At 46.5% G+C, this 21,719-nt stretch overlaps 2 protein-coding genes across 2 annotated transcripts in view; one reads left to right on the top strand and one right to left on the bottom strand.

Annotated features, from left to right (window-relative positions):
* UBXN2A (UBX domain protein 2A) overlaps nt 1-19,979 on the top strand; it is a 41,151-nt gene extending 21,172 nt beyond the window's left edge. Inside the window, 2 exon segments of the mRNA XM_068142926.1 lie at nt 18,352-18,524; nt 19,837-19,979. Of these exon segments, the coding sequence (XP_067999027.1) occupies nt 18,352-18,524; nt 19,837-19,979 (316 nt within the window).
* The window catches only part of LOC137443428 (WD repeat and coiled-coil-containing protein-like), a 113,694-nt gene that overhangs the window by 11,337 nt on the left and 80,638 nt on the right, over nt 1-21,719 (bottom strand). The gene's annotated exons all lie outside the window — the stretch shown is intronic.

Raw genomic sequence — 21,719 nt, 5'->3', positions numbered from 1 at the left:
ACGTGGTCCCCATCCACAAGAAGGGTCGGATGGAGGAACCTGGAAACTACAGGCCAGTCAGCCTGACCTCAGTGCCAGGGAAAGTGATGGAGCAGATTATCCTGGCAGCAATAACTGCGCACCTGAAGGATGGCCAAGGGCTCAGGTCCAGCCAACATGGATTCAGGAAGGGCAGATCCTGCCTCTCCAACCTGATCTCTTTCTATGATCAGGTGACCCGCCTGGTAGATGTGGGGAGGCCTGTGGATGTGGTCTACCTAGACTTCAGCAAGGCCTTTGACACCGTCCCCCACAGCAAACTGCTGACTAAGCTGTCAGCCTGTGGATTGGACCACTACACTCTGTGCTGGGTTAGGAACTGGCTGGAGGGCCGGGCCCAGAGAGTGGTCGTGAACGGTGCCGCATCCAGCTGGAGGCCAGTCACCAGTGGTGTCCCCCAGGGATCAGTGCTGGGCCCTGTCCTCTTCAACATATTCGTTGATGATCTGGATGAAGGGGTAGAGTCAGTCATCAGCAAGTTTGCAGATGACACAAAGTTAGGGGCAGATGTTAGTCAGTTAGAGGGTAGAAAGGCTCTGCAGAGGGACCTCGACCGACTGGAAAGATGGGCAGAGTCCAATGGGATGGCTTTCAACAAGTCCAAGTGCCGAGTGCTGCACTTTGGCTATGGCAATCCCATGCAGAGCTATAGGCTGGGGTCGGAGTGGCTGGAGAGCTCCCAGACAGAGAGGGACCTGGGTGTGCTGATCGACAGCCACCTGAATATGAGCCAGCAGTGTGCTCAGGTGGCCAGGAGGGCCAATAGCATTCTGGCCTGCATTAGGAATAGTGTGGCCAGCAGGAGCAGGGAGGTCATTGTGCCCCTGTACTCTGCTCTGGTTAGGCCGCACCTTGAGTACTGTGTCCAGTTCTGGGCTCCTCAGTTTAAGAAGGACATTGAGACACTTGAGCGTGTCCAGAGAAGGGCAACAAGGCTGGTGAGAGGCCTTGAACACAAGCCCTATGAGGAGAGGCTGAGGGAGCTGGGATTGTTTAGCCTGGAGAAGAGGAGGCTCAGGGGTGACCTTATCGCCCTCTACAACTACCTGAAGGGTGGTTGTAGCCAGGAGGGAGTTGGCCTCTTCTCCCAGGCAACCAGCACCAGAACAAGGGGACACAGTCTCAAGCTGCGCCAGGGGAGGTTCAGACTCGAGGTGAGGAGGAAGTTCTTCACCGAGCGAGTCATTCGGCATTGGAATGGGTTGCCCAGGGAGGTGGTTGAGTCATCGACCCTGGAGGCGTTCAAGGGGAGATTGGACGTGGCACTTGGTGCCATGGTCTAGTCATGGGGTCTGCGGTGTCAGGTTGGACTCGATAATCCTCGAGGTCCTTTCCAACCTAAGTGATACTGTGATACTGTGATACTGTAATTTCTTCCCTCCCTGACACCATCTCTTCCACAGGCTGAATAAGCCCCTCTCCTCACAGGGTAAATACTGCAGCCAGCAGTTGTCTTGTTGGCTCTCCACAGAACTTGCTCCAGTTTATCAGCATCCTTCTCTTTTTTGGGTACCAAATCTGGATGCAGTGTTTAGGTGTGTCTGGAGTGCTGCATGGGGGATAATCAGCTCCCACAGTCTGCTGGCTGTGTTCCTGTTAATACAGCCAGGATGCTATTTGCTTTCTTTGTTTGAGGTCTTGATATTGGCAGAACTGTTTCAGCTGAAAGGCTGTCACTCTTCTGTGATTTAAGAGAAAGAAACCTCTTTTAAAGCTGTATGTGCAATTAGTTCTGTGAGAAGACATGACAGTCCCATAAATGGAACTGAAGAAGAGGTTATTTTGCATTCTCTTTAAATTCTTCACTATTTAACCATGTATTTATTGCAGTGGGTTCCTTTACCCCATGATTCTCTTGTGGTGGAGAGTGTCAGCCAGTAATGTCAATGCTAAAACTGCACTTGATTTATAAACTAAACAGTACTGGCTTTTGAAAGGCTGCTGTAGCAGGGCAGGCCAGGAGTTCATGTATTTGATCCCTGTGACTTTTGCTTACTCTGCCAAATTCTTTACTTCACATATCTCTTGAAGACTTAAGTGCTTACAAAGGCAGACTTCAGCCTAGGGAACAGACTATATTCAGTGACCAGGAAGCTACAGGAAGCTTTCATAGGTAGAACTATTTAATAACCTGCCAACTAGGGTTAGTAGACTGTGCTGAAACCTTAGGTGGACAGCTTGCTTCAATTAAGTGAAAAGGGCTTGCTGCCAAGGCCCTGTACTTGTGCTGAGAGAAAGTGTGACCTGGGTAGGAATGGATTAGGCAGGGGGAGAAGATAATAATGTGCAGAGTAAGAGACTGATAACAGTAATAAGGTGAGTGGTTCCAGGCTGCCTCAGAGAAGCAAGTATCTGTCTTATCCTTTTCATCTGTTTCTGTAATACAGGCCATTCGCTTCCTACATGCTTGACTAGATACATTCAGTAGGGAAAACTCTTCTGTTGAGCAACAGATGAGATGCTGTAAGACTTGCTTTTGGTAGTGCTGAAATCCTGAGTGAACAAGGGTCAAGAAATAAAACTTGTTTTATCTACAAGTAAACATTTTTATAGCAAAAATATCTGCTGTGGACTGGGTTTCTGCTACTAACCAGTGCTAAATAGTAGGTTGTTCAGTTGTTATGTTTTGTCATCCTTACAGCAAGTGATGATTTTCCTTCCTGATAGGGGAGTTCTGGAAACGTGATTCTGTGAATTACAGTTGACTGGTCTTGTACAGTGAGACATCCTACAACTTGCTCAGCACTTTTTTTTCTGTGGACTGAATAAAATACCTCTTTTTTATGCACTTGTGTTAGTTTATTCAATGCTATGTTATCTGAGCCTTTCCTTTAAAGATGAGTAAGTATTTTTGCTGAGGTTTGGAACACAAACCCTAAGTGTTCTTACTCCCATAAACTAGAGATCACTTCTTGATGTTAATAAATGTCTGTATCATGCATGTGCTACTCTCCCCACAAAGCATTTCTGCTGAAAAATAGTGTTGTCTGTAGACCTGTAACAAGTTTTATGCTATAGAAGTTCCTCTCAACAGTTACACTTACATGCTTAATCAGAGAGAGGCAAATGATTGAACTGTTCATTTCATCTTATTAATTCATCTTATCAAATGAACATTTTAAGTAGTCTGTAGATTTTTCTGCCAGCGTTCCCAGATGGATGGATTATGTGGTGGATGAACCATTATGACTTGGTCTGTTGACTAGCTCGTTAGAACTTTTGTTTCAGGAAAAATGGAAGAACTAGAAATTATGTGTTTGATATAATTCAGATGAGCTTGGTCCTCTCCCTCTTCACTGCATGTGAGAAACAAGTGAGACTTAACAGACTTCAAGTATTGCTTATGAGCCTGTGTAACTAGTGGGTATATTCTGTTCTTATTTACCACCATAGAACTGCATTTAATAGTTTGGGGCTATTACAAGATTTGTAACTGACCTCTTCTATTAAGCTTATCAATGCATTTTAAAGACTGCCTCAAAAGCATGTTAATTAAAATATTGGCTGAGCTCTCTTATAGCAAAGTGGGCTTGCTCTGTAACCTCATTAGGGTAAAACACAGCATGCCAAGATTCTTAACTGTTAGTCAGGGTAAGGCATAATTCTGAATTCTCAGGCTTTTTATTTTCAGAATGTTGGCAGGAATCTCTTATTTCTTCGATCTTTAGTTTACCTTTTCTTTGGATAATCTTATAAAATGAGTAAGCCTTTGATCTCAAGCTAAGAAGAAATTTAGATTCTTGGTTTGTGGCTTTAGTCAGAGCTCTCGCCACTAGATGGCTTTATCTGTCAGCTATACAAAAGCAAACTTGTTAACTCTTGGTGAATATAGATCTTCTGCATATGGATGTTCTAACTTTCTCTTGCAGCTTAGCTTAGCTTGTTGGCTTTCCTTTCACACATTTGCTATTGAGAGAATCATCTCCAGTGCCTATCACAAATTCCAGGATGTGACCATGAGGGAAGTTGGCCTGAGAATGACACCAAAAACCTCCTCCATTTGAGACAGCTGTCTGAACGACAACTGTGGCCAATGGGCTAAAATGTTGTTCAAGCTAAGCCAGAAGCCTGGCCGGCTGCATGGTTGACTCACTTTCCTGCCTTCACTGCACACGTGCACACACAGTGCACATGTGAGTGCTTCTCATCTGCTTCCAGTTGCAGTGGACTTCTCTTACCAGTCTCTTGAGAATGAGATTCCTTGATTCTCCTTTTTTTTTTTTTTTTTCCTTCCCAGAGTTTCAGTGCAAGAAATAAAAAGTGCCTCTACTGGCCTTAAAACTTAGGGCACTTACCACCCTCAGCCTAGTTCCTAGTTAAGACTTCTTTTTAAGTGTCTCAGACTAAAAAGGACTTGAGTCCAAGATTGTAACTTTATTAGCTTGAATATGTCAAGTCATTAGCAGTCTGTTTTTAATCATAATTTGTCTGTGATCTTCCTGCTTTAAACTGCAGGGTACAAGAACATAAGGATGCAAGGATGTGGTTTGTCCATGAAGTGGGTGTAGTATTGTTAAGACTCTTACTCTGTGGCCATTGGTTAACATTATCACAGTATCACAGTATCACTTAGGTTGAAAAGGACCTCGAGGATCATCGAGTCCAACCTATAAACACAGACCCCAAGACTAGACCATGGCACCAAGTGCCATGTCCAATCTCCCCTTGAACGCCTCCAGGGTCGATGACTCAACCACCTCCCTGGGCAACCCGTTCCAATAGAATAAACCTTTATTAGAATAAACCAAACCAGGTTGGAAGAGACCTTCAAGATCATCGTGTCCAACCCATCAACCAATCCAACCCATCCAAACAGCTAACCCATGGCACCAAGCACCCCATCAAGTCTCCTTCTGAACACCTTCAATGACGGCGACTCCACCACCTCCCCGGGCAACCCATTCCATAGCGCAATCACTCTTTCTGTATAGAACTTCTTCCTAACATCCAACCTGATCCTCCCCTGCTGCAGCCTGAGACTGTGTCCTCTTGTTCTGGTACTGGGTGCCTGGGAGAAGAGACCAGCATCCGCCTGTCTACAACCTCCCTTCAGGTAGTTGTACAGAGTGATAAGGTCACCCCTGAGTCTCCTCTTCTCCAGGCTGAGCAACCCCAGCTCCCTCAGCCTCTCCTCATAGGGCTTGTGTTCCAAACCCCTCACCAACTTTGTTGCTCTTCTCTGGACTCGTTCCAGCAAGTCAACATCCTTCCTAAACTGAGGGGCCCAGAACTGGACACAGTACTCGAGGTGTGGCCTAACCAGTGCAGTGTACAGGGGCAGAATGACCTCCCTGCTCCTGCTGGCCACACTGTTCTTGATGCAGGCCAGGATGCCATTGGCCCTCCTGGCTGCCTGGGCACACTGCAGGCTCATGTTCAGCCTACCATCAACCAGCACCCCCAGGTCCCTCTCTGCCTGGCTGCTCTCCAGCCACTCTGACCCTAGCCTGTAGCACTGCATGGGGTTGTTGTGGCCAATGTGCAGAACCCGGCACTTGGATGTGTTAAATCTCATGCCGTTGGATTCTGCCCATCTGTCCAGCCTGTCGAGGTCCCTCTGCAGAGCCTCTCTACCCTCCAGCAGATCAACTCTTGCCCCCAGCTTGGTGTCGTCAGCAAATTTACTGATGATGGACTCAATGCCCTCATCCAGGTCATCAATAAAGATGTTAAAGAGCACAGGGCCCAGCACTGATCCTTGGGGCACACCACTAGTGACTGGCCGCCAGCTGGATGTGGCACCATTCACCACCACTCTCTGGGCTCAGCCCTCCAGCCAGTTCCTAACCCATCGCAGTGTGCTCCCGTCCAAGCCATGGGCTGACAGCTTGGCCACCAGTTTGCTATGGGGGACGGTGTCAAAGGCCTTGCTGAGGTCCAGGTAGACTACATCCACAGGCCTCCCCACATCCACCAGGCGGGTCACCTGATCATAGAAGGAGATCAGGTTGGTCAGGCAGGACCTGCCCTTCCTAAATCTATGCTGGCTAGGCCTGATCCCTTGGCCATCCTCTAAGTGCTGTGTTATTGCACTCAGGATGACCTGTTCCATGATCTTGCCTGGCACTGAGGTCAGGCTGACAGGCCTGTAATTCCCTGGCTCATCCAACCGGCCCTTCTTATGGATGGGCACCACGTTGGCCAGCTTCCAGTCCTCTGGGACCTCTCCAGTGAGCCAGGACTGCTGGAAAATTACGGAGAGTGGCTTGGCCAGCTCATCTGCCAGCTCTCTCAGCACCCTAGGATGAATCCCATCTGGTCCCATGGACTTGTGGGGATCCAAGCTGCTAAGGAGAGTTCCAACCACCTCCTCATGGAACATAGGGAGACTGTGAAGCTCCCTGGCTCCTTCTGCCAGCTCTGCAGGCCAGCTGTCAGGAAGACGTTCTGCCCTTCTAGTAAAAATTGAGGCAAAGAAGGTGTTAAGTATCTCTGCCTTTTCCTCATCCTTTGTTACAATGTTCCCCTCTGTATCCACCAAGGAGTGGAGGTTGTCCTTCCCCTTCCTCTTACTATTAATGTATTTATAGAAGGACTTTTTGTTGTCCTTCACAGGAGAGGCCAGTTTAAGCTCCAAGTGTGCTTTTGCCTCCCTAATTCTCTTCCTACAAGACCTGGCAACATCCTTAAACATTCTGTGGGTTGCCTCCCCTCTCTTCCAAAGGTGATACACCCTCTTTTTTTCCCTCAGTTCCATTAAAAGTTCATGAACCATCCAGGCTGGCCGTCTGCTCCGGCGGCTCATCTTCCGGCACATTGGCACAGCCTGTCCCTGAGCCTTCAACAATTCTTCATTGAAGTAGGTCCAGCTCTCCTGGACCCCTTTGTTTTTAAGGGCTTTATCCCAAGGAACCCTCTGAATTAGTTCCTTGAGTAACCCAAAGTCTGCCCTCCGGAAGTCCAGAGTGGAGGTCTTCTTGCCGCCCCTCTTGGCTTGACCAAAAACCGAGAATTCAATTATCTCGTGGTCACTGGACCCCAAACACCCTCCAACCACCACACCGCCCACCAGTCCTTCCCTGTTGGTGAAGAGGAGGTTAAGCATAGCCTTGCCCCTGGTAGGCTCTCGCAGCACCTGGGATAAGAAGCTGTCCTCCATGCATTCTAAGAACCTTCTAGACTGCCTCCTCTCTGCCGTGTTGAGTTCCCAGCAGATGTCAGGCAGGTTGAAGTCGCCCATGAGAACAAGGTCCGGAGATCTTGAGACAGCCCTAAGCTGCCTATAGAATGCTTCGTCAACATCTTCCTCCTGGTTGGGTGGTCTATAACAGACTCCAACCAGGGTGTCTGCCCTGCTGGTCTTCCCTCTAATTCTTATCCACAAGCATTCAACCCTGTCGTGGGGTGGAAGGGTAAGGTCAAGAAGCCTCCTCCCTTCCCCCTTGTAAGGTAAAAGGGAAAAAAATTGAAGGGAAAGGGAAAAAAAAACTCACAAGCTGAATTAGCAAGGCAGTGGAGCTATATTTACAAAGCAATGTAGGGTATGCAGGGGAATATTTACAAATTTACAATATCTACAATATATACAAAGATATACAACAGAGTAACACAGAAATGAGAGTAACCCCCCTCGGCAGAGAGGGGGTTCCCCACCTCCGCTCTCCCTTCTCTCCCCCCCTTTCCCCAGAATGGGATAGAAAGAGAAAGAAAAGAGAGGAAAAAAAATGTTAGAAGCAGTTCGTGTTAATTGGAAGGGAGTTAATACCGGCCTGTATCTGGACTTCAAGGCCGAGGCCTTGGCAGAAAGCCGAGCAGAGATAGAGCTGCTGCACCGTGGAGAGGCGGAAGCAAGACTGAAGATAGGGTGCCGGAGTGCCCAGGATAGTCCCAGCTCACTCCCAGTTCAGAAGGTGCTTCCTCCCACTTTACCAATGAAATAGTTTAGATTATTCTTTTCCGTTTACCAACTTCCGTCCACCATATTCCCTTTCTTAAGGGGACAGCGTCAACCGGCCACAGTCCACCCCTTCTAAACAATTTCATTGGCTGTTCATACTGTCCATCCAATCCAAAACGATATTTACAGTTCGTGAGTAAAGTTCATAGTCCATTCCGGCTATGCTCAGATGCAGATGATTCAAAAGTCCAAGAAGATCAGAAAATGAGAAAAATGGAAAACAGTTCATTTCTTCGCCGACGAAGCGAAGAAAAGGGAAACAGGGAATCTCAGGGTCTCTTAGTTGACTCAGGGCTCTCAGGGATCTCAGGGTTCGTGCACCGTAGATTCCTTGTTGACTCTTCCTCTGGACGCGATGTAGCTGTACAACAGTTCGAAATTAACCTCTTTCAGCTAAAGTTAGATTTCTTTGTGGAATACACTGAATTTCACCATTCTCTTGCATTACCCAATAAGTGTGACCCGGACCTTCAGCTGAAACCACCCCTCGGACAGGTTTAGCCTCTCCTGAGGGTGAAAATGCCCAAACAGTTTTACCTAACAGATTCTTTTCTCTAACAACAGGAACTCTATCACCTTCTACTTTCCGTAGCAAATCTGAATGTGCAGGTCCAGCTCGGTTCACTGAACCTCTACTATTTACCAGCCAGGTTGCTTGTGCTAAATGTTTTTCCCAGATTTTCAAAGATCCATCTCCCATGACTTTGAGAGTGGTCTTCAACAAACCGTTGTAGCGTTCAATCTTCCCTGAAGCTGGTGCATAGTAGGGAATATGGAATATCCACTCAATACCGTGCTCTTTTGCCCAGTTTTTTACAAGGTTGTTCTTGAAATGAGTTCCGTTGTCTGACTCAATCCTCTCTGGAGTTCCCTGTCTCCACAGGATTTGTCTCTCCAGACCGAGAATGGTGTTGCGTGCAGTTGCATGTGGAACTGGATAAGTTTCCAACCATCCAGTGTTTGCCTCTACCATAGTAAGCACGTATTGCTTACCAGAACGAGAACGTGGTAGAGTGATGTAGTCAATCTGCCAAGCTTCACCATACTTGTACTTGGACCATCTGTCACCATACCACAAGGGCTTAAGTCGTTTTGCCTGCTTAATAGCAGCACAAATGTCACAGTCATGGATGACTTGTGTGATAGCATCCATGGAAATGTCTATGGATCTGTCACGAGCCCATTGGTATGTTGCATCTCTGCCTTGATGTCCTGACGAATCGTGAGCCCACCGAGCTAAGAATATCTCACCTCGGTGTTTCCAGTCGAGATCAAGATTAGAGTCCATGTCTACTTGAGAAACTCTTGCAGCTAGATCTGCCTGATGGTTGTGTTGCTGTTCCTCAGTAGCTTTGCTCTTAGGAATGTGAGCATCGATGTGTCTCACTTTCACTGGAATTCTCTCGATTCGATCAGCAATGTCCTGCCACAGGTTGGCTGCCCAAATGGGTTTTCCTTTCCTCTGCCAACCACTCTTCTTCCAGTTCTTTAGCCAACCCCATAGAGCATTGGCTACCATCCATGGGACTGTGTAGACATAAAGCTTTGGCCATCTTTCACGTTCAGCCACGTCGAGAGCTAGCTGGACAGCTTTTACCTCTGCGAACTGACTGGATTCTCCTTCTCCATCTTTTGCTTCTGCAACTCGGCGTGTTGGACTCCACACTGCAGACTTCCACCTTCGCTTATTCCCAACAAGACGACAGGAACCGTCTGTGAACAAAGCATATTTCTTTTCATCATCAGAAAGGTCATTGTAAGGAGGAGCTTCCTCAGCACGAGTCACTTTCTCCTCTGGAGGTTTAGCACAGTTGATGCCTTCAGGCCAACTTGAGATCACCTCCACTAGACCAGGTCTTTCAAGATTTCCCATTCGAGCTCTCTGTGTTATCAGAGCCATCCACTTAGACCATGTTGAGTCTGTGGCATGATGTGGTGTGGATTCTTTGCCTTTGAACATCCAATTCAAAACTGGTAATCTGGGAGCTAAAAGAAGTTGTGATTCAGTTCCAATTACTTCTGAAGATGCTTTTAGTCCTTCATAGGCAGCTAGAATTTCTTACTCTGTTGGAGTATAGTTAACCTCTGAACCTCTGTAACCTCGACTCCAGAAACCAAGAGGTCGTCCACGTGTCTCACCTGGAGCTTTTTGCCACAAGCACCTGGTTGGACCATTGTCACTTGCAGCCGTGTACAAAATGTTCTTAATGTCTGGACCATCTCGGACAGGTCCCAGACCCATTGCTTGAACTACCTCTTGCTTTATCTGGTCAAAGGCTGCTTGTTGTTCAGGTCCCCAGTGGAAATGGTTTCTCTTTTGAGTCACATCATACAGAGGTTTCACAATCTGACTGTATCCTGGAATGTGCAGTCTCCAAAATCCCACTATCCCCAAGAAACGTAGGGTCTCTTGCTTGTTTGTGGGACTTGCCATGGTAGAGGCTCTATTTACCACATCCACTGGAATGTGTCGGCGTCCATCCTGCCACCGCACTCCCAGAAATTGAATCTCTGTGGTAGGTCCTTTCACATTGTCTCACTTGATGGCAAACCCTGCATTCAGAAGGATGTCAATGATTTTGTTACCTTTCTTGAAGACTTCCTCAGCAGTTTTACCCCAGACGATGATATCATCGATGAACCGGATGTGTTCTGGAGCACCTCCTTTCTCCAGAGCATCGTGGATCACTGCATGACAGATGCTTGAGCTGTGGATCCAGCCATTGGCAGTCTGCCATTGGCAGTCTGTTGAAAGTGTACTGGATTCCTTTCCAGGTGAAAGCAAACTGAGGCCTGCATTCCTCTGCTATGGGAATAGAGAAAAATGCATTAGCAATGTCTATGGTAGCATACCATTTGGCCTCTTTGGATTCCAGCTCATACTGTAGCTCCATCATGTCTGGTACTGCTGCACTCATAGGTGGTGTCACTTCATTTAGGGCTCGGTAGTCTACCGTCAGACGCCAGTCTCCATTCTGCTTCCGCACAGGCCACACTGGACTGTTGAAAGGTGAATGAGTTTTGCTGACGACTTTCTGACTCTCCAACTGACGATTCAGATTCTGAATGGGCAACAAAGAGTCACGGTTGGTTCTGTATTGTCTGTGATGCACAGTCTGAGAAGCAACCGGCAATTTAATGTCCCGTATCTTATGTTGTCCCACAGCTGCAGATTCATCAGAAAGCTCAGGTCTGGCAGACAGCTTCATTTTTTGTCCATCAATTTCTACTGAAGCTACTCCAAAAGCCCATTTGTAACCTCTAGGGTCTTTGAAATGCCCTTCTCTCAGAAAATCAATTCCCAAAATACAAGGTGCATCGGGTCCGGTCACAACTGTATGCTTCCTCCATTGTTTACCAGTTAAACTTATATTAACCTCTACCTTACTTACCTCTTGAGATCCACCAGTGACTCCCAGAATAGTTATAGACTCTGATCCCTGATAATTTGATGGTATTATGGTGCACTGAGCTCCTATGTCAACCAAGGCCCTGTACTTCCGAAATTGTGAAGTGCCAGGCCACTGGATGTACACATCCCAATAGATTCTATTATCTCTGTTATCCCTCTCCTCCCCCTGGGGGGAGGCAGGGCACCCCTAGTTATGGGGAACATGCGCACATGTGCACTGCACATAGTTTGCAGGGTTATAACTTTGCATGTTATAACTGGAACCACTGTTGGAGCCATAAGAGTCATTCTGGGGAACTGTGGAAGTAACAGCTACCCTTCTGGTATTGCTACCTTGGGTTCTGCCACTTTGCAATTCCCTCAGTCTCCTGAAAAGATTAGCAGTTGGTTGGCCATCCCAGTGGTTCATGTTCTCACCAAACTGATCACGCAGAGTTATCCAAATAGTTCTACGTGATTGCCTTGGCGGTCTATTTTGGAATGACCTGTTTTGGAATGTCCTGTTTTGGAATGACCTCCTTGGAGGACGTGTATTCCTCACAGATGAAACTTGTATCCACCTGGAGGAAGAATTGAAATTATCCCTTTGTGCCAATTGGGATATGGAATTTCTAAATTCATCTTTTAACTCTCTTATGCAATTCTGAATATCACCAGACAGCGTTTTAATCGCTGAAACCAAAGAACTACGTGTCATGCTATCCTCCAATTGTCTCATTTGATCACTGAATTGGCCAACCGTAGAAGTTCCACCATAACTTCTTGACACAATTCTGCTTGCCAGAATGTTTGCATAATTGGAAGGAGCAAGTTTGATGATCTTTTTAGCAAGACCAATACCCACAGGAATGTCATCAGGATTCAGAGTTTCATGTTCACCATAGAGTAGCTCTCTAACAGCAAATTCTCTCAAGCGCTTAATTCCCTCGTCTATGGTAGTCCAGGGTTTAGGATTCCATGGAAGATCATCTCGGGAAGGGTATCTCAGGGCAACCGCCATTAAAAGGCATATCCACAGATTAACCTTACCGAGAGCTTCGCCTAGATGTCTATCTATTCCATTGTCCCTTGAGAGAGTTCCTAACTGAGCTGCTGACTTGTCTCCAACTGTTAGAGCTGAAGCACCTGTATCATAACACCTACTAAGCCAAGCTAGAACTGGCTCCTTATCTGCCCTGGTGAAATCTTTACGGACATTTCGCAATTCCTCCCGTGGTGACGAACAGTCTGAAATATCATCTTGCTTCTCGTCTCCCTGAATTCTTTGTCCATATAATCCTGCTGTCATTCTCCTAAGGATCTCTTTAAGCTGAGAACCACCTTTGCCAGCTGCTTTCCTAACTTCATCTCTATCCTGCTTTGATCTCACTAGGTTAGCTAGATCTTTAAAACAAACCTTCTCTTCCTCCTCAGCAGGATCTTTTAGAGCAGAGGGCCCCTCACCAGGATCAGTCTCCAGCTCCTCTTCTTCTCCATCTTTGGCCTTTGCACCTCTAGTCTTTAAAGGAGCCACCTTAACTGGAGCTGTGTTTGAATTTACAGCCACCTTAATGGAAGCTGACAGGTCCTGACATAAATCAGCTGCTGGGGCAGTGACTTCCGGTCCCACCGAGGGATTGGGTGGAAGTGACGTTGCTCCGTTAATGGCCGATGGAGAAGAAGAAGGAGGAGAAGTGGGAGAAGGAGTAGGTGCCATGTTGATACCAGCCGATGCCCTTGGCTGCTTGCTAGAATCAGCAGAAAAGTCATTTAGAGCTGCCTTACCAATTAACTTTTTAGCCTTCTTTTTAACTGACACGGGTTCTCCACAGTCCTCGTCACTGGATGACTCTGGGACTGATCGAGAGCCACGGCGTTTTCTTTTTGATCTAGTTTTAATAACAAAACAAGCTCTGGACACCTTTCTCTCTCGCCGCAGAGAGAACAGTAAATATGCAATTACCATCACCAGCAACAGATTTATACACATCACATAAATCACCTTTGGATCCCAGGCATCACCTAAAGTTACTGTCTCCTCAGGCGGAATCTTAAAACCCTTTATCTCAATTGGGAGAGTGGTGGAGGTAACATTCCTGTATCTCACTGGCCATAGGAAATTAATACATTTTCCATACCATAATTTAACTCTATGCATAACCCACATATAAATTGTCCGCACCAAATATTTACCCAGGTAATCCAAAATCAAACCCAAACAATATCTGTAAACCAGAGCCCCAAAAATTGAAAAGAATAATCGCTCCACAAACCACAATACCTTCATGTTTGCTAATTCAGCTGGAAAACACTAAATCAATCAAGTAATAAATTGAACTAATTATCTGCCGCACGTTGGGTACGCCAATAAAAAAAATGTCGTGGGGTGGAAGGGTAAGGTCAAGAAGCCTCCTCCCTTCCCCCTTGTAAGGTAAAAGGGAAAAAAATTGAAGGGAAAGCGAAAAAAAAACTCACAAGCTGAATTAGCAAGGCAGTGGAGCTATATTTACAAAGCAATGTAGGGTATGCAGGGGAATATTTACAAATTTACAATATCTACAATATATACAAAGATATACAACAGAGTAACACAGAAATGAGAGTAACCCCCCTCGGCAGAGAGGGGGTTCCCCACCTCCGCTCTCCTCTCTCTCCCCCCCTTTCCCCAGAATGGAATAGAAAGAGAAAGAAAAGAGAGGAAAAAGAATGTTAGAAGCAGTTCGTGTTAATTGGAAGGGAGTTAATACCGGCCTGTATCTGGACTTCAAGGCCGAGGCCTTGGCAGAAAGCCGAGCAGAGATAGAGCTGCTGCACCGTGGAGAGGCGGAAGCAAGACTGAAGATAGGGTGCCGGAGTGCCCAGGATAGTCCCAGCTCACTCCCAGTTCAGAAGGTGCTTCCTCCCACTTTACCAATGAAATAGTTTAGATTATTCTTTTCCGTTTACCAACTTCCGTCCACCATATTCCCTTTCTTAAGGGGACAGCGTCAACCGGCCACAAACCCGATCGTCCCTAATCTCCATCTCAATGGCATCTAGTGCCTTTCTGATGTAAAGGGCCACCTCTCCACCCCTTCTTCCTCGCCTGTCTCTCCTGAAGAGCTTGTAACCGTCAATTGCAGTGCTCCAGTCATGTGAGTCGTCCCACCACATCTCTGTGATGGCAACTACATCATAACTTTCCTGCTGCATCAAGGCTTCCAGCTCCTCCTGTTTGTTACCTATGCTTTGTGCATTAGTGTACATGCAATTCAGCTGGGCTGCTGGTTTCACCTCCGACTCTAGCTTGTCGCCCCCAGACTCTTGTCTGAGAGGAGTATTTTCAGCACCTTCCCCCTTCGAAACTAGTTTAAAGCCCTGTCGATGAGACCCGCCAATTCCCTACCCAGGATCTTTTTATCTTTGGGGGCCAGTCCGTTCTCATATACAGTGATCTTTCCCCTTCTCTGGGACAGATGTACTCTATCTGTTGCCAGCTGGCCTGGTGCAGTAGAAAGTTTCCCAATATCAAAAAAACCAAAATTCTTTTGACTGCACCAGCCTCTAAGCCATTTGTTAACTATAGCTGCTGACCTGTTCCTTACTGTATTCCCTCCTGCAGTTAAGGGTATTGATGAAAAAATTATTTGTGCCCCTGACCCCTCAACCAGGTCTCCCAGGGCCCTGAAGTCATCTTTGATAGCCCTGGGAGTTCTGGTTGCAACATCATCATTCCCTAACTGCATAACTAGTAAAGGCTAGTAGTCAGAGGGCTGCACCAGTTTAGGCAGCCTACTGGTAACATCATTAACTTGGGCTCCTGGCAGGCAACAGAGTTCCCTATGAGATGGGTCAGGCCGACATATAGGGCCCTACATTTCCCTCAGAAGGGAATGACCAATAACAATTATCCTCCTCTTTTTTTTGAGGGAACAGGTCCTGATGCCAGCAGAAGACTGTTTGACCTTAGGCTGCTTTGCCTTAGGCTGTTTAACCTTAGGCTGCTTAGCCTTAGGGAGAACCCCAGATGGTGTGTCCTCCGGCATCAGGACCACCTCACCCTCAATTTCCAGTGCTCCATATCTGTTTTCTAAGAGCAGCGGGGAAGGTGAGGGGAGGCAAGGAGGTTTAACTTTGCGTCTTTTGAGAGTAACCTGCGTCCATTCACCTCCGCTTTTTGAATAACCAGCCTCTGCTGTGGGAAATGACGAATGACTCACTCGGTGAAGAACTTCCTCCTCACCTCGAGTCTAAACCTCCCCTGGCGCAGCTTGGGACTGTGTCCTCTTGTTCTGGTGCTGGTTGCCTGGGAGAAGAGGCCAACCCCTTCCTGGCTACAACCACCCTTCAGGTAGTTGTAGAGGGCAATGAGGTCACCCCTGAGCCTCCTCTTCTCCAGGCTAAACAATCCCAGCTCCCTCAGCCTCTCCTCATAGGGCTTGTGTTCAAGGCCTCTCACCAGCCTTGTTGCCCTTCTCTGGACACGCTCAAGTGTTTCGATGTCCTTCTTAAACTGAGGGGCCCAGACCTGGACACAGTACTCAAGGTGCGGCCTAACCAAAGCAGAGTACAGGGGCACTATGACCTCCCTGCTCCTGCTGGCCACACTATTCCTAATGCAGGCCAGGATGCTATTGGCCCTCCTGGCCACCTGGGCACGCTGCTGGCTCATATTCAGGTGGCTGTCGATCAGCACACCCAGGTCCCTCTCTGTTTGGGAGTTCTCCAGCCACTCCAACCCCAGCCTATAGCTCTGCACGGGATTGCCGTAGCCAAAGTGCAGCACTCGGCACTTGGACTTGTTGAATGCTATCCCATTGGACTCTGCCCATCTGACCAGTCGGTCGAGGTCCCTCTGCAGAGCCTTTCTACCCTCTAACTGACTAACATCTGCCCCTAACTTTGTGTCATCTGCAAACTTGCTGATGACTGACTCTACCCCTTCATCCAGATCATTGATGAATATGTTGAAGAGGACAGGGCCCAGCACTGATCCCTGGGGGACACCACTGGTGACTGGTCACCCGCTGGATGTGGCACCGTTCACTACCACTCTCTGGGCCCGGTTCTCCAGCCAGTTCCTAACCCAGCACAGAGTGTAATGGTCCAATCCACGGGCTGACAGCTTAGCCAGCAGTTTGCTGTGGGGGACGGTGTCAAAGGTCTTGCTGAAGTCCAGGCAGACTACATCCACAGGCCTCCCCACATCCACCAGACAGGTCACCTGATCATAGAAAGAGATCAGGTTGGAGAGGCAGGATCTGCCCTTCCTAAATCCATGTTGACTGGACCTGAGCCCTTGGCCATCCTTCAGGTGCACAGTTATTGCCAGCAGGATAATCTGCTCCATCACTTTCCCTGGCACTGAGGTCAGGCTGACTGGCCTGTAGTTTCCAGGTTCCTCCATCCGACCCTTCTTGTGGATGGGGACCACGTTGGCCAGTTTCCAGTCATCTGGGACCTCACCTGTGAGCCTGGACTGGAGGAAAATGATGGAGAGTGGCCTAGCTAGCACATCTGCCAGCTCTCTCAGCACCCTAGGATGGATCCCATCCAGTCCCATGCACTTGTGAGTATCCAAGTGGCTCAGCAGGTCCCGAACTAATTCCTCATGGATTTCCGGGGCATTACACTGCTCCCCGACCCCATCGCCCAGCTCCGGAGGCCACTCGTCCTGAACTCCTGCCTTGCTGTTAAAAATTGAGGCAAAGAAGGTGTTCAGGACCTCAGCTTTCTCCTCATCTTCAGTCACTGTGTTCCCCTCCAGGTCCGCTAGGGAGTGCAGGTTCTTCCTGCCCTTCTTCTTATTGTTAATATATTTATAAAAATGCTTTTTATTATCTTTGACTGAGGTGGCCAGCTTCAGTTCCAGCTGGGCCTTAGCCTCCCTAATTTTATTCCTACATAATCTAACAGCTTCCTTGAACATACCTCGAGAAGCCTTCCCCTCCTTCCAAAGGTGATACAGCTTCTTCTTCCCCCTTAAATTCTCCAGGAGCTGCTTGCTCATCCAGGCCGGTCGCCTTCCCCGCCGGCTTGCCTTCCGGCATGAGGGAACCGCCAATTCCTGTGCCTTCAAGAGCTCCTGTTTGAAGTAGGTCCAACACTCCTGAACCCCTTGGTTCATGAGGGCTGGTACCCGGGGGACTTTGCAGACAATGTCTCTTGTGCAAAGAGAAAGCCTTTCTGCAAACCACCATGAAGTTTTTATGTAGTCGGTGACCACGGCCAAGTTCAGATAAGAAATGGTAACTCTTTAAATGACTACTGTTATTCTGTGAGTGAACATCTGGTTATAGTTGACATGAGCTGAGGATGTGCCCATTGGATCAGGCCTTATGATGACTTACTATATGCTGAACAAGTTCAGTCCTGAAAGAAGCACTAAACTCTAGACATTTCTTCAGAATAAACATTTTTGCCAGTAATTTTTTTTTAAATTTTTTTTTAAGCCCACACACTTGGACTCGGATCCCCTATATCCTGTCAAGCCATTTTATGCATTGTTGCACTTAGGGTAGGGTCATCTGTCAAAAGTGCCTTAGGAAAAAAATAATCCAAATGCTGTGTGCATCAGTCTGTGTTTTCACATTAAGTCAATTTCTCTGATAGATGAGTAATGCTTCAAAGCCTGAAATAGTTGGTGCTGGGATCTAAATCACGGCTAACAGCATCCAGTTAAATAGAATTATTGTAATCACATTATAGTGAAAATTAACATTGAATATGCAAATTCAGTGCTCAAACCCCTTAAGGTTTCACCTGTGTGATTAGAGTACAAAAAAATGCATGAAGAATCTTCAGACTTTCATCTCTTGTGTATTTATATTTAATACTTTAAAATTTAAGTTTCCTTCCATCTTGTGTTTAACAGGAGAAAACAAATTCTTTAGCATGTTGAAGTCCTCAACAGAAAGTATTGTCATACAGTTAAAGCTGACATTTATGTCAATATTCCTGGGGCAGAAAGCTCCAGAAGCAGAGGTCTGGAGGGAAGTTCAAGTACATGTATGCACAGAAGGCATGACCTTGTGTGGCTTTTCAGTGTTACTCCAAGGATAATCTCTAAAGTAAGAGATGATCATCAAGGACCTGACAAGAGACACCTACCTTTAGTACCCTTAAATCATTTGGAGCCTATCACTAACATACAGATCTGGTTAGCTGTCGTGGATATGCCCTCAGAAATGCGCGGCAGATCCATCAATGAAAATATAAGTTTATTTATATATATGTACAAACTCTGTAACGGGGTATTTACAGTCACCCTTCACAGGTATCAATATTCAGTTAGTGGAACTATCTTTACAGAATGTTATGTATGGGCATTTAAATCAAAATGGTTCACAGAACTTAGAATCTAAACTGAGTCAGAGAGTGGCGGGGGAGGGGTTGGTCAGTGACCGGCAACCCTCCACCCGGAGCAATATAAACGCTATCCTAACTGAAGCTCTACAAAAAGGGCTTGGCTTACTCACAAGCTGAGAACTTCATGGAGTCTTTCCTTAATAATGTTTGTAGTCCAGACAACGTGGTACGGATGTGCCGTAATAAGGAGACAGGAAATGGCGCTGGCCGCATGGCTGCACCGCGTGGCTCTACTGTTCTCTCCCAGGATACAAAAGGTTCTTCGCTCGGGGGGGGGGTGGGGGGCAGTGGCAGGTCAGCAACGCTGGTTCACACGGTCTACCAGGTTTTCTCCTATGATGGATCACGCAGCGGTTGATCCCACGGAGTGCTGTCCACGGCACCGCACGCAGCTGGGTGACGGTGGCAAAAGGACCACGACGCCTCCCGAAGCACTGGCTGGCACGCACGCACACGCACAGGCTCCAACACCAAGGTGGGGGGGGCTTATTTACCAAACGACCCCTATTTACCTTTTGCCCCAGTGAATACTGGTCCAATAAGCATCTGTTGCTAATGCAAACATTAACCAATGAACTGACACCTACCAAATATGGCCTGAGTATATGCTATACCCAGGGAAACAAACATATAGCCTGCCTCTTGTACTACAGGGGTGAGACCATGCCCAGGTAGGCTGTTTACCTGGACTCAGTGGTGCCAGGATCCCCCCTGCTGCCCCCAGAAAGAAGGGGGAACAAAGGAGGGTTAACACACAGAGAAAATATATCCTACACAAATGTTATGGGCACAATCTTGACCATAAGCATCCTTCACTACATTAGCTGATGAAGAAAGGGTGATTCAGAAATTCAATGTTTCTCATAGATGAGTTTTGTTTTAGCGCTGTCACGTGTATTTATATCTGAACTGTTTGTCCTATGCCTGTATGTGTGGTAAGTTTCAAATTACTGTGTTTAATGTAACTGTACTAACCTTGGATTGCTGTTCAGCTGTATCTAGAAAACCTCTCAAATTTTGAGACATCTTTTAGCTGACAAGAGGAGCACAAGAGGAATGTGAGCTGCTGTTAATAGCCTGTAACAGCATAAATAAAAATCTGAGGAAACTAGGAGTTTTGTAGGTTATTGGAAGTTAAGGTGTATGTATTTCTCATTACTAGAGGAAAGAACTTTTAAGATAGCAGATGTCTTACTGAATCACTACATCTGGAGAAAATGGCTTAGTAAAACTCAGTTATTGGACATAGCAGCACAGCTGGAAGCTGGAGGATGTGACTTAAGAATTGAGCCAGAGAAACCTTAGGGAGGCTCAGTGTCAGTGTACTAGGCAGGGGAGGTTCATCGCCTGTGTGTCAACATGGGCAATAGAGAATGCATCCAGTGTGTTTCAATTTCCAGTTCTCAAATAGGTTTCTAAATGGGGATAGTGTCAGAAGGTGCAGGTGCAGCCTGTGTATGCAGGAGCTTTGACAAAGTAGGGTTAACAGTTTAAACATTAAATTATAGAACTGCTGTGTAGAGACTTTTCTCAAATTTGTAATGTGAGCAGTTACTCCAGTACTGTACATACACATATATATTTATTTCATGTGTAAAGGGGGTGTTGCCTGTGCTTCTCTGAAGCAGAGTAAGGTGATCATAGAGTTAGTACATCGCAGGCTGCTGCCAAGATGATCTGTGTGGTTGCTCAGAAGAAAAGCTCAAAAGTTGAAGGTTTATAACTGTTTTTTTTTGTTTAACTTTTACTAATTGATCACTGTTAGTGGCCTGAGGTACGAACTGAAACACTGTTGAAAAGCACAGCAGTAGCTGAAGGGTGAGTTGCTATTGTAATTACTTTAATTTTTATTATTTTATACTTCATTGAAGGGCTTCATATCTTCATTAGTCCAGATTTTACACATCTAAGTATATTTAGAAGGTTTTTTTCATGGTAAATAGTTTGATCTGAGTGCTTCTGGAGGAAAAAAGAAGTCCAAGATAAGCAGAACAGCAGCCTTACTGAGGCAGTGATCTTTTTGGAGTAGTTTGCAATTACATACCCTCTTGCCACAAGACCAGTATGTTTGTGCTGTATACAGTATTTGTGTATGACCTAACAAGAAATACGGGGGAAATCTTTTAGATCCTTTTATCCTTAACCATTATGATTGCATGTAGAGCACTCCTTTCAGTGAAGGGGTAGAAAACAGTCAAGCATTTGTTAATGAAACCACAGGTAAATAACCTGTAGCACATATATTGCAGTGCCTAGGTAAATTGATTACTTTGACCCCTTTGCAGCTAGAATGTTTGTGCCACAGAAACTGCTGCTTTAGATACAGTTTAATTCCTGATGAAAGATTGAAGTTACAGCATTGGAGCAAAAGGGCAGGTAGTGTTGTAATACTGCAGTAGGGGGAATTGAGGAGACAGTGGAGCAACTCGCAGAGCACTGCTGTGGGAATAGCACTTAGAGCTATGTCTGGAATCTTGAGCAACTAAATTAGTGTGACCCTGGAGCATTGGATGTGGAGCCTGGAAAGGAACTTGTTCATTCCAAAGCAGATAGTTGGTGGCTAATTGCCTGTGGTGCTCTAGGAACCCAATGAACTTGGTGTAATGCATGCAGACACCTGTAAGTGTCCAACTGAAAACTTATTCCTGCTTGAGGTTTGTCAGGCTCTATATTTATAAGACCAAGCACTGTCTCTCTGAGACCTGTGTGCACAGGAATCAGATGCTGGCTCTATCTGTCCTAGGAAGTATGGCTAAGGCATGGAAACTTGGTACCTGTGCTGCATAACTGTTAGGATGGCTTTCCCCCAAGCCAGTTAGCACTTTCTCAATATCTGGGCTTGTTTCAAATGTTAGCTGAGGTCACAAAACATTCCCAGGAGGCAGTAAAGCCTGTGGGCTACCCTGTGCATGGAGGGGAGGAGGAATGAATTTAATAATTTGCCAGTAGCCAGAGTCTACCAATTGGGCTCAGGATCAGAGAGTGGACATTGAACCTATGTTTACTTTTAGTGATATGTATGAGATGTATTCTGTTGTAGACGAC

Source organism: Melanerpes formicivorus, unplaced genomic scaffold, assembly GCF_026170545.1.
Source record: "Melanerpes formicivorus ecotype bairdi unplaced genomic scaffold, bMelFor1.0.p_v2 SCAF_9, whole genome shotgun sequence".
Taxonomy (NCBI): domain Eukaryota; kingdom Metazoa; phylum Chordata; class Aves; order Piciformes; family Picidae; genus Melanerpes; species Melanerpes formicivorus.
The sequence above is the reverse complement of the archived record's forward strand: the minus strand, read 5'-3'. Positions and strand labels throughout refer to the sequence as shown.